The sequence below is a fragment of the Acanthochromis polyacanthus genome, chromosome 2, assembly GCF_021347895.1.
Source record: "Acanthochromis polyacanthus isolate Apoly-LR-REF ecotype Palm Island chromosome 2, KAUST_Apoly_ChrSc, whole genome shotgun sequence".
Taxonomy (NCBI): domain Eukaryota; kingdom Metazoa; phylum Chordata; class Actinopteri; family Pomacentridae; genus Acanthochromis; species Acanthochromis polyacanthus.
The window spans coordinates 19856401-19869271 of record NC_067114.1 but is presented as its reverse complement, the minus strand read 5'-3'; the positions used below and the strand labels follow the sequence as shown (position 1 = coordinate 19869271).

General features: G+C 39.1%; 1 protein-coding gene across 2 annotated transcripts in view; it reads left to right on the top strand.

Annotated features, from left to right (window-relative positions):
* Positions 1–12871, top strand: part of igdcc4 (immunoglobulin superfamily, DCC subclass, member 4) — a 61955-nt gene that overhangs the window by 30128 nt on the left and 18956 nt on the right. For both annotated transcript variants that reach the window (XM_022200453.2, XM_022200452.2), the window contains exons 4-9: positions 538–671; positions 5404–5538; positions 6496–6648; positions 8055–8465; positions 8560–8724; positions 9202–9339. In XM_022200453.2, coding sequence (XP_022056145.2) covers positions 538–671; positions 5404–5538; positions 6496–6648; positions 8055–8465; positions 8560–8724; positions 9202–9339 — 1136 coding nt within the window. The remainder of the gene's footprint in view (positions 1–537; positions 672–5403; positions 5539–6495; positions 6649–8054; positions 8466–8559; positions 8725–9201; positions 9340–12871) is intronic.

Sequence of the window (12871 nt, the reverse complement as noted above, 5' to 3'; positions counted from 1 at the left end):
ACATTTTGGTCGGATTAATAGGCCATGATAAAAGCGATAAGAGGTGGGATGGTATTACATTGCCAGGGCCCTAGGGGTCTGGCTTGTAGACCAGGAGGAATATGTGTGAAATCTGACCCCCATAGCAGAGGGAAAAGTAGTGATATGGAAGATTAAAGCACACATTGTTAATATCAACAATAGAAGCAGACCTTGCATTCAAAAAAAAAAATAGACATAAAATTCACAAATGTGTCACTGCTTTTGTGTACTGCTTTTGGGGATTCTGCGAATCTCAAGGTCCTGCCTTTGTCAAGAAAACAACTGTAAAATGTATAAAGAAGGATGCCTTGTGGTGGTTGTACACAAAATCCACTCTCCTGAATAAAGAAGGATGCCTTTTGAGGACTCTGCAGGATCCCTGCAGAGTTGATCAGCTGGATACTTGATGCTGCAGGGCACTAAGCCATTTTTTCAGTTGTCTTTTTTCACTGTCATTCTCCTTCGTAATCTTTCTCTCTCTGCTACCTCTTGTCTGTATTGCCTGGTCTGCAACAGGTTCATTTCCCTTCCTAATGGGGTGCTCCAGATTCTGGAGGTGACCAAGGAGGATGAGGGCGCCTACCGCTGCGTTGCGTCCAATTCTGCCCGGAAGCACATCAGTCATGAAGCCAGGCTCACTGTCTCTGCAGGTGAGGTCCCTTGTGGTTCTTTACAGTTTTTGAATACACAGTCAGGCACCACTGGGAGCTGCTTGCTCAATTTCTAATGGAAGCTTTAGGACAACATACTCGACATTCATCTACCCATTGCTACAAAACTGACAGTTTGTTAAATTGCGTATTGTCTGTGTTGTTTGTGGATTTGTAATTGTATATGTTTATTTTAAATTTTAAAAAAAATAATATTTTCAACAGATATTTTCAGATTAAGACTAGTAAACTACCATCAAAGTAACAGGTTGCTATAACACTTAAACATTCCTTTAAATGTATGTTTTAAGACATGTTTTTAATAATGATTTGCTTTAGATGCAGTTTTCCACATCTGCTCGACGTCGTTTATTAAAAAATCCAGAAACTGTTCTGTTGAAATGTGTAACTACTAGACATATTTCAATGCTTTTATAGGTTGTATATGCACACGGGGACACGATTGACTTCTATATTTTATGTGTTGTCACAAGTTCATGATGGTACATGTCTCAAGGTGAACGCAAAGAAGCTTTCCACGTTCAGCAGATGAATTACAAAACAGCCTTCTGGTGTCAAACTGCACCTACATCATTCTGCTCAGTGAAGGTCAGACATCCAAGCGAAGCACGTTTGAGTGGCATGGGCTTTACAAATACATTTTAATTGAATACATTATATATACGGTGGTGCTTGAAAGTTTGTGAAGCCTTTAGGGTTTTCTGTATTTCTGCATAAATATAATATAGCAAATCAGTAGATTTTCATGCAAGTTCTGAAAGTTTATATAGAGAACCCAATTAAGCAAATGAGATAAAAGTATCATGTTTCATCATTTATTTATTGAAGAAAATGATCCATTCATTGTCATTCTACTCTTGTAATTTTAGTCTTTTACTCTTTACTCTTTCTGTGGTAGAATGTCTTGTGTGCTACGCGTCATCTTTCTGCATGTCTCTACTGAGAGTCAGTGATGGCATGCCACCCTGGACCAGATGCAGCAAAAACGACTCAAACCATGATGCTAGCACCATCACGTTTCGCTGATGCACTAATGCCTCTATGCTGGAATGTACTGTTTTTCTTTCTCCTAACATAATCCATCCATCAGCTAAATGCTTTGCCAATAGCCCTGTGGCATTTCTGCATGAGTCTCAGCAAACTGCATATCGGCAGCAAACTCTTTTTGGAGAACAGTTGCTTTCTGCTTGCAACTCTTGACATGTGTACCATTGTTGTTGAGTGTCTGCTCATAGTGGACTTACAAACATAAACATCAGTCAGTTAGAGGGAGGTTTTTAGGTTCTTGGAAGTTATCATTGGTTCCTTTTTGAACTCATGGATTATTACACTCTTTTTTTTTTAATCAGTGGTCTTAAATTTCCTTCATTTGCACATACGTTGTCCTACTGTGGATTGCTGAAGCTCTTTAGAGTTGGTTTTGTAATCTTTTCCAGTCTCATGAGCATCATCAACTATTTTTATGAGCTTAATGGACCCTTGTTCTTTAAATAAAACCCACTCGTGCCTGATTGTCAACCCACTGATTGAAAATACTCAACTCTAATTTCAAATTTTCAAATTAACTGATAATTGTGGATGCTCACATAGTTTTTCCACTCACAGATAATGACATACTGGATAATTTTCTTCAACAAATAAAGCATAAGGTTTTCTGCATCATAAGTTTAACTGGGTTCTCTAATCTACCTTTTGGACATATACAGGGATTTGGTGATATTTGAGGTCATATTTATGCAGAGATATAGGAATTTCTGAAGGAATCGCACACTTCCAACCACGGCTACATTAGAAAGTGGATGTGTCTTTGTCGAGAATCCATGTATGAATATATTTTTTACTCTTATTTATCAGGACTGTTGTCACTTCACCTCACCAATCTTCGTCTAAACTCTTTATAATACAACCAGAAAGAAGGGAACATGATGTGTGGCGTGCTTGTTTGTTTGTCTTAACCCTAAGTCAGCAGATAAAAACTTGTTTTGATATAGATTCATGTTCGTCACAGTGTTGAATATTTTTTTTTATATAAATCACTGTTTATTGGTTTATAGGGGGGGAAATGCAGGTTTGAATCAATGTCTGATACTCAGAATGTCTCATTAAAAGCATTTTCATTATGTAAAGCACTTTAATAAATAAATTGCAGTATACTTGCTTTGCATGTCCTTCAGCACTAAGTGTTACATGCAGTATCAGGAAACTTTTCTTTTCTGAGTGTTTACTGACAATATTCGCTTTTTATATAGCTGCTGACATTGACCTGAAAATTTTAATGTACTCTGCCATACATCTCTGGTGCTGAGTTTTGTTCATCTTATCAGTCACTGATAAAAGCTTATCTTCCCCATTCTGTAAGAGAAATGCAAATTATGCAGGGTTTGAGCTCACTGACTAAATACGTGTATGACAAATTTATTATGCAATTTAGATATGAACCTGTAAGCCACAACTAAACTGAGGGAAACTAATTAATTTGTATAAATGACCTAATTTACCTTAATCTATTATGACACAAATGATACATTTCTTGATACAACAGGTAAGAAGAAATCAAATACAATTTATACTATTCATTAAACACAATTTAAATATTATTTTCCAAACAATGAAACAGTAGGCTAAACAATTAATTTAAGAAGAAATGCTGTTACATAAGAAGAAGGAGCATATACTTCAATATACTGTGTGTACAGTATTTGATTACTCTATTATCAGTATAAACCTCAAAATCTCAGGATCACTGCAAAATACTTGAATTAGTGGATTGCATGGTGCAGTGAGCCAGTGAATAGCATCGTGAGGTGTGTTTCGACCATTAGGAAGCCCACTTTGAAACCATGCTGTATTGTCTGTCTTGCCACTATCTAGCTAGAGACCGGTCAGCTTTAATTGGCTGCTCTGTGGAAACCTTTGTGGTCCTTTTATAGTCACAGCCAGTGTTCTTTTTACAAGAAAAACAAAAGGACGGGGAGAAACAGACAGATAAGGCCAAAGCAAGTGAATTAGAAACAGAACATTCACTTCTAAATGTTCATGAAGTAGTTACAGAACAATTTCAGTTCTATTTTCTGCTATTATTACCATGATAGATAGATGGATGGATAGATGGATAGATGGATGAATGGATAGATGGATGATGGATGGATAGATGGATAGATGGATGGATAGATGATGGATAGATGGATGGATGGATAGATGGATGGATGGATGGATAGATGGATGGATGGATGGATGGATACATGGATAGATGGATGGACATACAGACACAATTTTCTCACCTGCAATGACAGGAATAAAGTTTTTTTTCCTCCAGTGGCCTTGCTGTTGTCATGAAACTCAAGAAGGACACTATTTAAGACTCTATTAGGAGTAGGCATCAGATCTAATGCCATCACTTCACTTGCTTTCACTTCTATGAATAGAATATCTCAACAGCCTCAGCCAAGCTTTGACAGGTTGATCTCAGAGTCATCAAATCACATTCTTAACTTCAGAGGGAGTAGAAAAATGGGAGACATCCAGCGTCGTCAAACCTACAGTTTCTTGCATTTTTTCTTTACTTAACCCACTTTCTTCTTTTATTCGTATTTTTTTACTTTACACTGCACACAAGACCCTTATGAAGGCGCACCCTGCAGTGCAGTCCTGGCAAACACAGACTGACCCACTTAAAAGCTTATGCATAACCAAGGTTTTCTGTATGTAATCTCGATGATTAATTTATAATGTGTTTACAGAATGCCAGGCCTCTTTCCTGAGATCATTAGCATAATAAGCGGCTGTGGGCTGAGCAGAATTGCAGGGAAGTCAGGCCCACTCACACCAGTTGTACCATAGGGACGTATACACTCTCATGAAATGAGTGTCCCTTTCACTCATAAACAGTACACCATGAATAACTGCTTTGTCGCCAGAGAGAAGAGGTGTTCCTCAGTTCAATGATTGAGGCCGTTCTATTAACTGACTTAATGGTTTACCTTTTTCGATCTCACAGAAGCATTTATTCTTTGTGCGGTCTCTTTTTCTCTGTTTTGTTCTTGTGCCAATGTCCATCTTGTACTTTTAGGTGTCTATCATTTAGAAGCATCCCATCCTTTCTCTGTTTAACTGTTTTCCCTCAGTCAGCCATTTGGTTCATGGTTAATTTTTGGATTTGTACAGTGTGTCTGCTGCCTGTTGGGGAATGTACACAGCCATCATTTAGTAATAGTTTAACAATCCTAAACCAGATTTCATGAGCTGCCACCTCTACATTCACTGTATTGGTGTTGAAATCATCTACTTCTGAGTCACAGGCAATTCCTTTGAAGACATCCTCAGAAGCTTCAGAAATCCTGTTCTTTCTTTCTTCCAGCTAAATTGCAAATAGGATACATTGCAGGGTTTTTGCAATACATGACAATTAGAATTTTACATTTGAAGTTTTTGCATGAAATGCGTACTGCAAGTTTGCTCGCAAAATGCTCGGACAGAATATTTTTGCTGTCACTGTGTAACTAATTGTGAGTCTAAAACCAGTGTTTCCTCTTCTTGTTTCACTTCATTATTGAATAATAAAGTATCTGTATCGCTGCAAAATCTGCAAACCTCTGCAATCTGAAGTCCAGGATCTGGATAGCAGCACTGCTCATTCAGTCAGTGGGTTCAGCTCTTACCTCATATTTACTGATCCATGACTCCAAAGCATATACTTCTTTTGTTATAACAGGCTCCACTGAAGCCCTGAACACAGTTGTGATTGTGGCTCCACCTCAGAATGCCACAGTTGTGCTTGGCCATCCTGCCGTGATGGAGTGTATGGCTCAAGGCCAGCCAAAACCACTGGTATCCTGGAGCAGACAAGGTAATACTCATAAATGTTCTTCCTCATTGTTTTCTCTCTCTGCTTCCCAGCCTATTTGTTTTTCTCTTATATTGCATCTGTCACATTTTCATTATCTGTACCTCTCTCTCTCTCTCTCTGTCTGTCTGCCTCTCACACACAAAGAACAAACATCAGCACGTCAGGATCAGATTTGCAGTACCTGTAGTGGTAAAGTTGTTGTTTCACTGACAGCTGCTGTCTCTTTTCAGCTGTTCTATTGTGCACTGAGCTGTGCTTTACGTAAGATGATTTGACGCATTGATTCATTCACACCTCCACAGCTTTGACACGTAAACACACGCACACACCCACACACACTTGTGAAGTCTTGGTGGAAATTATGTCAAGAAAAAAATGTTTCTCACCATGTGATTTGGCAGCCGCTCTGCAGTTTTGTGGAGTATAATATTCTAGTACTTTTGAAATTATGCACTCATTCACAAATAACCTTTTGTTATACAAGGAATTCATTAGAAGAAAACTGCACTCAGCTATTCAGATTGTAAGAACTGTAGTGGTAGCGGGTGCTTTCTTGTACATATCTTGCTCATTGTTTGGCAGTATGTTTTTCAGTGAGATTTGTAGGTGATAAAAAAATTTTTATGGAAAATACTCACCCCTCAAAATGGCGGACAAACTAAATAGGGGTCTATATAGTGAATGGTGAGTGATTTCACCCACGGCTTAGGAGTGTGCCAATGCAGACGCCTCAGTGAACTCGGTCTGAAAAGTCACAGAGCCACCTGTTGGTCAGTCGGTGTGATTACAGGTCAAATCCCCTGCTGTTTCAAGTGCTTTCTCTTTTCTGCTGTGGCTTAGGCATCTGAAACTCTGGCAAATCATCTCCACTTTTCTCAAGGCCAGTCTCCTTTTTTTTCGATCTGTATGATCTGGGACCGCCCTCTGATGTCCTCTGTTGTTTTCTCTTTTGATCAGATGGAAAGCCCATTTCCACTGATGTGGTTGTCCTCGCAACAAACCTGGTGATTAGGGACACGAGGCGTCACCATGCCGGCGTCTACGTCTGCCGGGCCAACAAGCCCAAGACCAGAGAGTTTGTCATCGCTGCTGCTGAGCTGCACGTTCCTGGTAAGAGTCATGTCATGTTTGGTATTTAATGACAGATTAGACATTTGTTAGAGCTGTTTCATCGAGAGTCGTCTCAGTCACAAGCTTAAAAGAAATTAAACGTCTAATGCAATGGAAAATTTGGAATGAATCTACTATGTTGTACAGGTTACTCCTATCTAGACATAAACCTTTGATTTTTTTTATAATACAATGAGCCATTTGTTTGTAGTAAATCCAGAGTTTAATGCATATTGGCTGCTTTGGGGTTAAAAGCTGACAATGAACTGAAACATTACTTGTTGAGTCCATTTGCTTTTCTCTCTCTTTGGGGTCCTGTCATCCCTTTGCTAATGTGATGGGAGACAAATTAGTACAATTAAACACTCAACATTGAACTCAGCTCTGTGGCCTGTTTAAGAATGCAGAATTGTTGATTCTGATTTTATATCAAGATGGTAAGAGGAAACAACTGACTTCAAAGACTGTCCATTGTTGAAGTACAGCTGGCAGGAGCGTCAGTCGCATTCTTTGAAAATGACAATGTTTCTTCCAAGTGACATTCAAACGTACACCTGATAATATGGGAGCAGCAACCCACAAACTAACATCTAAGGATAGTTTTATATAATTGATTCAGTTTGCTGGTGGCCCCAATCAGGCTGGATCAGGAAGAATGAAATTTTTGGGTTTGAGTATAAAAATTAATTTGATTCTTTGACTTATTTCTCTTTTAGCCGATGAGAATGTATTCAAGGAAACAAGAATAAAAAATAAAAAAAATCACTGTGTCCTAAAACAGTCACAGTCGCCACTCAGTGACAGAATACTAAACTTAAGATACTGAACTGTTTAAGCACTACCTTTTTGAAAGGATTCAGATTTAAAAATGCAATATTTTCTTCTCTAAGGGAACGATTCTACGTATCAGTCACTTTATGAGTCAGTGCTACTCAGCTTTAAAATGTCTTCTGTGTCTCCTGAGGAACTTCAAGTGACATTCCTGTAGTTATCTGAATTTGTGCTGAAACCATTTAACACAAACTCTTTGTTAAAAACTCGCAGGTGTGAACTTTACAAGGTATGGTATTTACCAGGGAAGTAAGGTCGAAAGAAGGATAGTATTGTGTTGTGTACTGGAAAGTGGAGAATTGAACTGAAAGTCAGGATGAATTTTTTAACAGTACATCAGTTTTGACCTACTTACTTTCTATCATTCATCTCACACAAAATATTTCAAATACTCCTTTCAAATAAAAGTGAAATTAATGCTGAAATTAGGTGTGTTGGAGGCAGAGTGAAGATGTTATACTGGCATTGCTTTGTTCACATTTCTGTTATATTTCTGAAAATCATGCATAACAATTTTCATTTATCCTTTAATTTTATAAGCCACAACTCAAACTTTTGCTTCCCACTCCCAACAGCCCCTCCAGTGATTCTTCAGCCCCCAGAGACGGTGTCGCTCTATCGGGGATACACAGCCCGGTTTCTGTGCAACAGCTCTGGGGAGCCTCCTCCAGTGTTGCACTGGCTGAAGAATGGCCAGCCGATCAAGTCATTCAGACGAGTGAAGACCCAAAACCCTGGAGTCTTGCTCATCAACCAGCCGGCTCTGGAGGATGCGGGCTACTACCAGTGCATAGCAGACAATGGTCTTGGCACAGCCTGTGCCACTGCCAAGCTGACGGTCATTGTTAGGGAGGGTCTGCCCAGCCCGCCTCGCCACCTGTCTGCTACACCCTACTCCAGCACAACTGCCCTGCTCACCTGGGAGAAACCTGAGTACAACTCGGACCAAATTATTGGCTACTCTGTGCACTGCCAACGCGCTGCAGGTGTGTCCCTTTTATTAGTGTGCATGTGTCATATGGTAAGTGTGCCCACATTATCAAGAAAAGTATTTGATTTTAATATTTTCATTCTTTTCAGGCTCCAATAATGTGGAGTATCAATTTGCGATTGACAATGACACCACAGAGTATCTCGTCAAAGAGCTTCTCCCTCATACTGCCTACATATTCTTTGTGGTGGCTTACTCTCCCATGGGTGCCAGCCGCCCATCCCTGCCTGTTACTGTAGAAATGCTGGAGGATGGTGAGTGATCAAACTAGTGCACAGGTAAAATAAGGCTACAGAGATAAAATAAGGCCACTCAGGTAAAATAAGGCCAGCCTGGGATTTATCACTCGCACACAGAGAATACATTTTTACCTCATAGCTTTTTGTCACTTTTAAGAGCTTTTGAGTTGTCAGTATCAGTGTAGTCATTTAAAAAGGAGTTGAAGTAGCTCACTGGAGACTTAACTGAGCATTTTTGCTTGCAAGTTCAAAATCTGATTGTGAGTTCACATTTTATTATATTATATTTTAGAATCACATATAACTTCTGCAACCATTGGATAAATCTTTCAGAAAGCACAGATTTCGTGCTTGCCTTTAAAGTTTTGCTAAAGATGAAATAGTGAAAGAAACGTAGAATTTTATTTCTGTTCAGTAACTGTGAGGTCTATAGGAAAGGCCTGAATGTGCATCATCAGACAGCTCAGTGTGTTCTTTTATTTATTCCTCTAGTGCCGAGTGCACCGCCTCAGCTGTCTATAGCCAGCACTTCCCCCACAGACATCAGGCTGATGTGGCATCCGCTATCCTCTCAGCACAGTCGAGGTGCTGTTACCCGCTACCGCATTGAGTACAGCACTTTGGATCAGGGTGAGTAACCCTTGCTGGCCATGATTGACAACAAGTGAAAACATTGTTATGACATGCTGAGACTACTTCAGGAAATGTTAGCCTTGGCTTGAGTGGATATAAAAGGACGAGTATCAACGGTCTATTTTACTTTACTGAACACGACATTGTATGTGAGTGTCATGGTGACACTGTTTAGTTTACTGTTTAGAGTTTTGATAATGTTTTATCTCAGTTTTTCTATAATGAGTTATTTCCTAAGTATTCAAATTTATACATTAAAGAGGTGAGTTAGGTGTGTTGGAGGCAGAGTGAAGGATGTTATACTGCCAGTGTTTTGTTCACATTTCTGCTATATTCCTGGAAAAAAATGCATAACAATTTAAGAGTGCAGAGTTCAGAAACAGGTACAGAAGGGTTCATTTAATTTACTGCAGACGTCGCTTTGTATGAGCCAACTTGACAAAAACTAAAACTAAAACCAGTGGGACCACAAGGTGATTTTGTTTTAGCTTACTTTGTCAACTTAGGCTAGGGATGTCGAACATACGGCCCGTGGAACAAAACCTGTCAGCCAGAGGGTCCAGTCCGGCCCGTGGGATGACTTTGCAAAGTGTAAAAATTATAGAGAAGAAATTATCTGCAAATCATAATTTCATAAAACCATTTAAAATTTTAAATTATTTCTAGACCATGACAAATTGTTTTGATCACGAAGTAAATTAATACATTGTTCAGTTCCAGATACCTGTGACTGAATGTCCTGTGTCTTTGTAGATACATTGTTATCTCTAAGTTGTTGTGCACATGTGTAAATGATAAACTGAGGCATAATGCTATTGAAATTGAACTTAATTATCTTAAGAAATTTCAGGCTGTTCTTAGTGTTTTGCAAAAACATAGTTCCTTAAATGTGAGCATTTTCAGAGTGTACTTTTTGCACTTAAAAAAAGGGAAAAATTAGGAATTGTCTTTATGCTTAGGTTATTGTGCTCTGATTTTACTAGTTCAGCCCACTTGGGATCAAGTTGGGCTTTATGTGGCCCCTGAACTAAAATCTTTAAACTTGTCCACACAAAAAGGAGATGTTTAACTCATCTTGTGATTCTTCTTCTGCACAAAATGAACTGATTGTGTGCAGCTGCTTCAGGAAGTTGTTCTAATGGAGAACAATGAGGAATATAAAAATATATGATGGTAAAGAGCTGCTGCTGGAAATGATGCAGGACAGGAATACTGGTAGAAAACTGTTAAACGTGCATAATATATTTATTGTTCCGATCAGTGGCGTTGATTATTTCTAATTTACAACTGTACAATTAAACTGTGAAACTTTAACTCAGTATATTTAAACAAGATATTGCACTGAAGTGCATGTAGGTCTGACACTGTCCCATAATGTAGGACATCACTTTAATTTGTGGGCAAATCAGCATGAAATTAATGCTACTGATTGAACATTCTCTGTAATAATGACAGTAAATAATTAGTGTTCTAATCAGTCATCTGTGAGCTTCAGTGTAAAACAGGCCAAACATTCAAAACATATTCATACAATTTCTGTGTCACCAACCATATATGTTGTGTTTCCATGGCAATGCAGTGCATATAGTGTACAATAGTGTAATTAAATGGCTTCATTCAGTGGTTTTAGTAACATACAGCTCAATGTGTTTACAGATAAAACTTTTTCCCTCAGCTGAGAATCTGTATCGCTCATAAATAACCATCAGGAAGTTATATGGTTAAAGAGGAATGCATCTTACAATCGATTTAAATCTACACTCTGCACATAACCGGCTTTTGACCAGGTTAGTTCTGCAGCATTAGTTACCATCTCACTCATGTGGGGCCATGTGTGCCATCCATAGATGGCTTGAGGATTCACTGACCCTTCTACATATATGTTGAAAACAAAAACATGAATCTATGAATTACTTTGATTGGTCAAGGTTGTATGCAAGATGTACGTTCAGAAATCGCAGTGGCACAGCCACAGTGTACCTTGCACATGTTTGAAATAAAAACATGAATATGTGAACCTGTGTATTATTTGAGTAGTGTAGTAGTGAATGCACAATCACAGGGCAGCTTTGCTTATACATGGCACTAGACCCTGTTTAACATAAAACATACAATTTTTTACAATATACAGTCATGGAAAATTTTTTAGACCACATTGTTTTCTTCATTTGCCTGTTCATTTCAATACTTGGTACAACTAGAGATGCATTGTTTGGACAGTTATACTGATAACAAAAATAGCTCATAAGAGTTTCTTTTTAGATCAGATATCTAGCCATTTTCTATGGTTTCCCTGATAATAACCCAAATCACTGAAGTTCTTACATCAACAGCTATGGCATTGTACTGCCAAAAACCATACTTTTAGGTATTCCATGTTTTCTTTTCTGTCTGTTTTAGTCACATGATTCACACAGGAGTTAGTACTTGATTGCATAATTATTAGTTTTGATGACTGCAGCCATGCATCTTGGCATGGTCTCCACCAGCTTCTGACATTGTTCTGCCATTACAACAGCCCACTCTTTATGCACAAATTCAAACACATTTGCTTTGTTTTTGGGCTTGTGGTTCTCCATTTTACGTCTGATGATTTTCCACAGGTTTTCAATTGTATTTAGATCTGGTGATTGAGCAGGCCAAGGCATGGTTCCAGTGTTCTGGTTCTCCATCCAGGCTTTCACTGACCTTGCCATGTGGCAAGGGCACTGTCTTGTTTTAAAATCCAGTCATTGGAGGCAGGAGTTTTCCAGCTGATGAAAGAAGACTATTTACATGACCTGGTTCATTCGCCCTTCACACAGTTGCATTTGCCCTGTTCCACCCATATCGAAACAACCCCAGATCGTCACTAATCCAGCCCCATATTTTAGTGTAGGGGAAAGACAGTCTGTTTTGTAGCCTTATCCAGGCTTCCTCCTAACCAGTACGTTGACTGGAGTGGGCATCAACTGAAAATGTGATTCATCACTGAAGAGAACCTCAGAACGATCATCGGCAGTTCAACCCTTGTGATCCCCAGCAAAGAGTAACTGGGCTTTCCTCTGTCTTTCCTTGATGAAGGGCTTCTTCTGTGCCCTGTGTGACTTCAGACCAGCTTCAAGAAGTCGGTTTCGAACTGTCCTTTCCGAACAAGTCCCATTTCTTGACAGTGCCCACTCATTTTTAAGCTCCCTGGAGTTCTGACGACGGTTCCAGACAGAGGAACAGATGACTGTACAGTCATCTCATGGGGTAGAAAGACGTTTCCTGCCATGACCAGCTAGCGATTTGGTACTACCATGTTCAGCTTGTTTTTTCTTGGTTTAATGAATGACTGTCTTGGAGATCTTCAGTTTTTTTCGTTACCTGTCTCTCACTCATGTCAATTTCTAGCAGTGCCAAAATGGCTGCCTTTGTGGCTTCTCATAATTCTTTTGTTTTAGGCATTATGTGAGAGCTGACAACTTGTGAGTTGTGCTACGACTTGAATGCAAGCAGGAAACCACTCTAGGCCTTTGCATGTGCAGTGCTGCTTATGACATGGAAT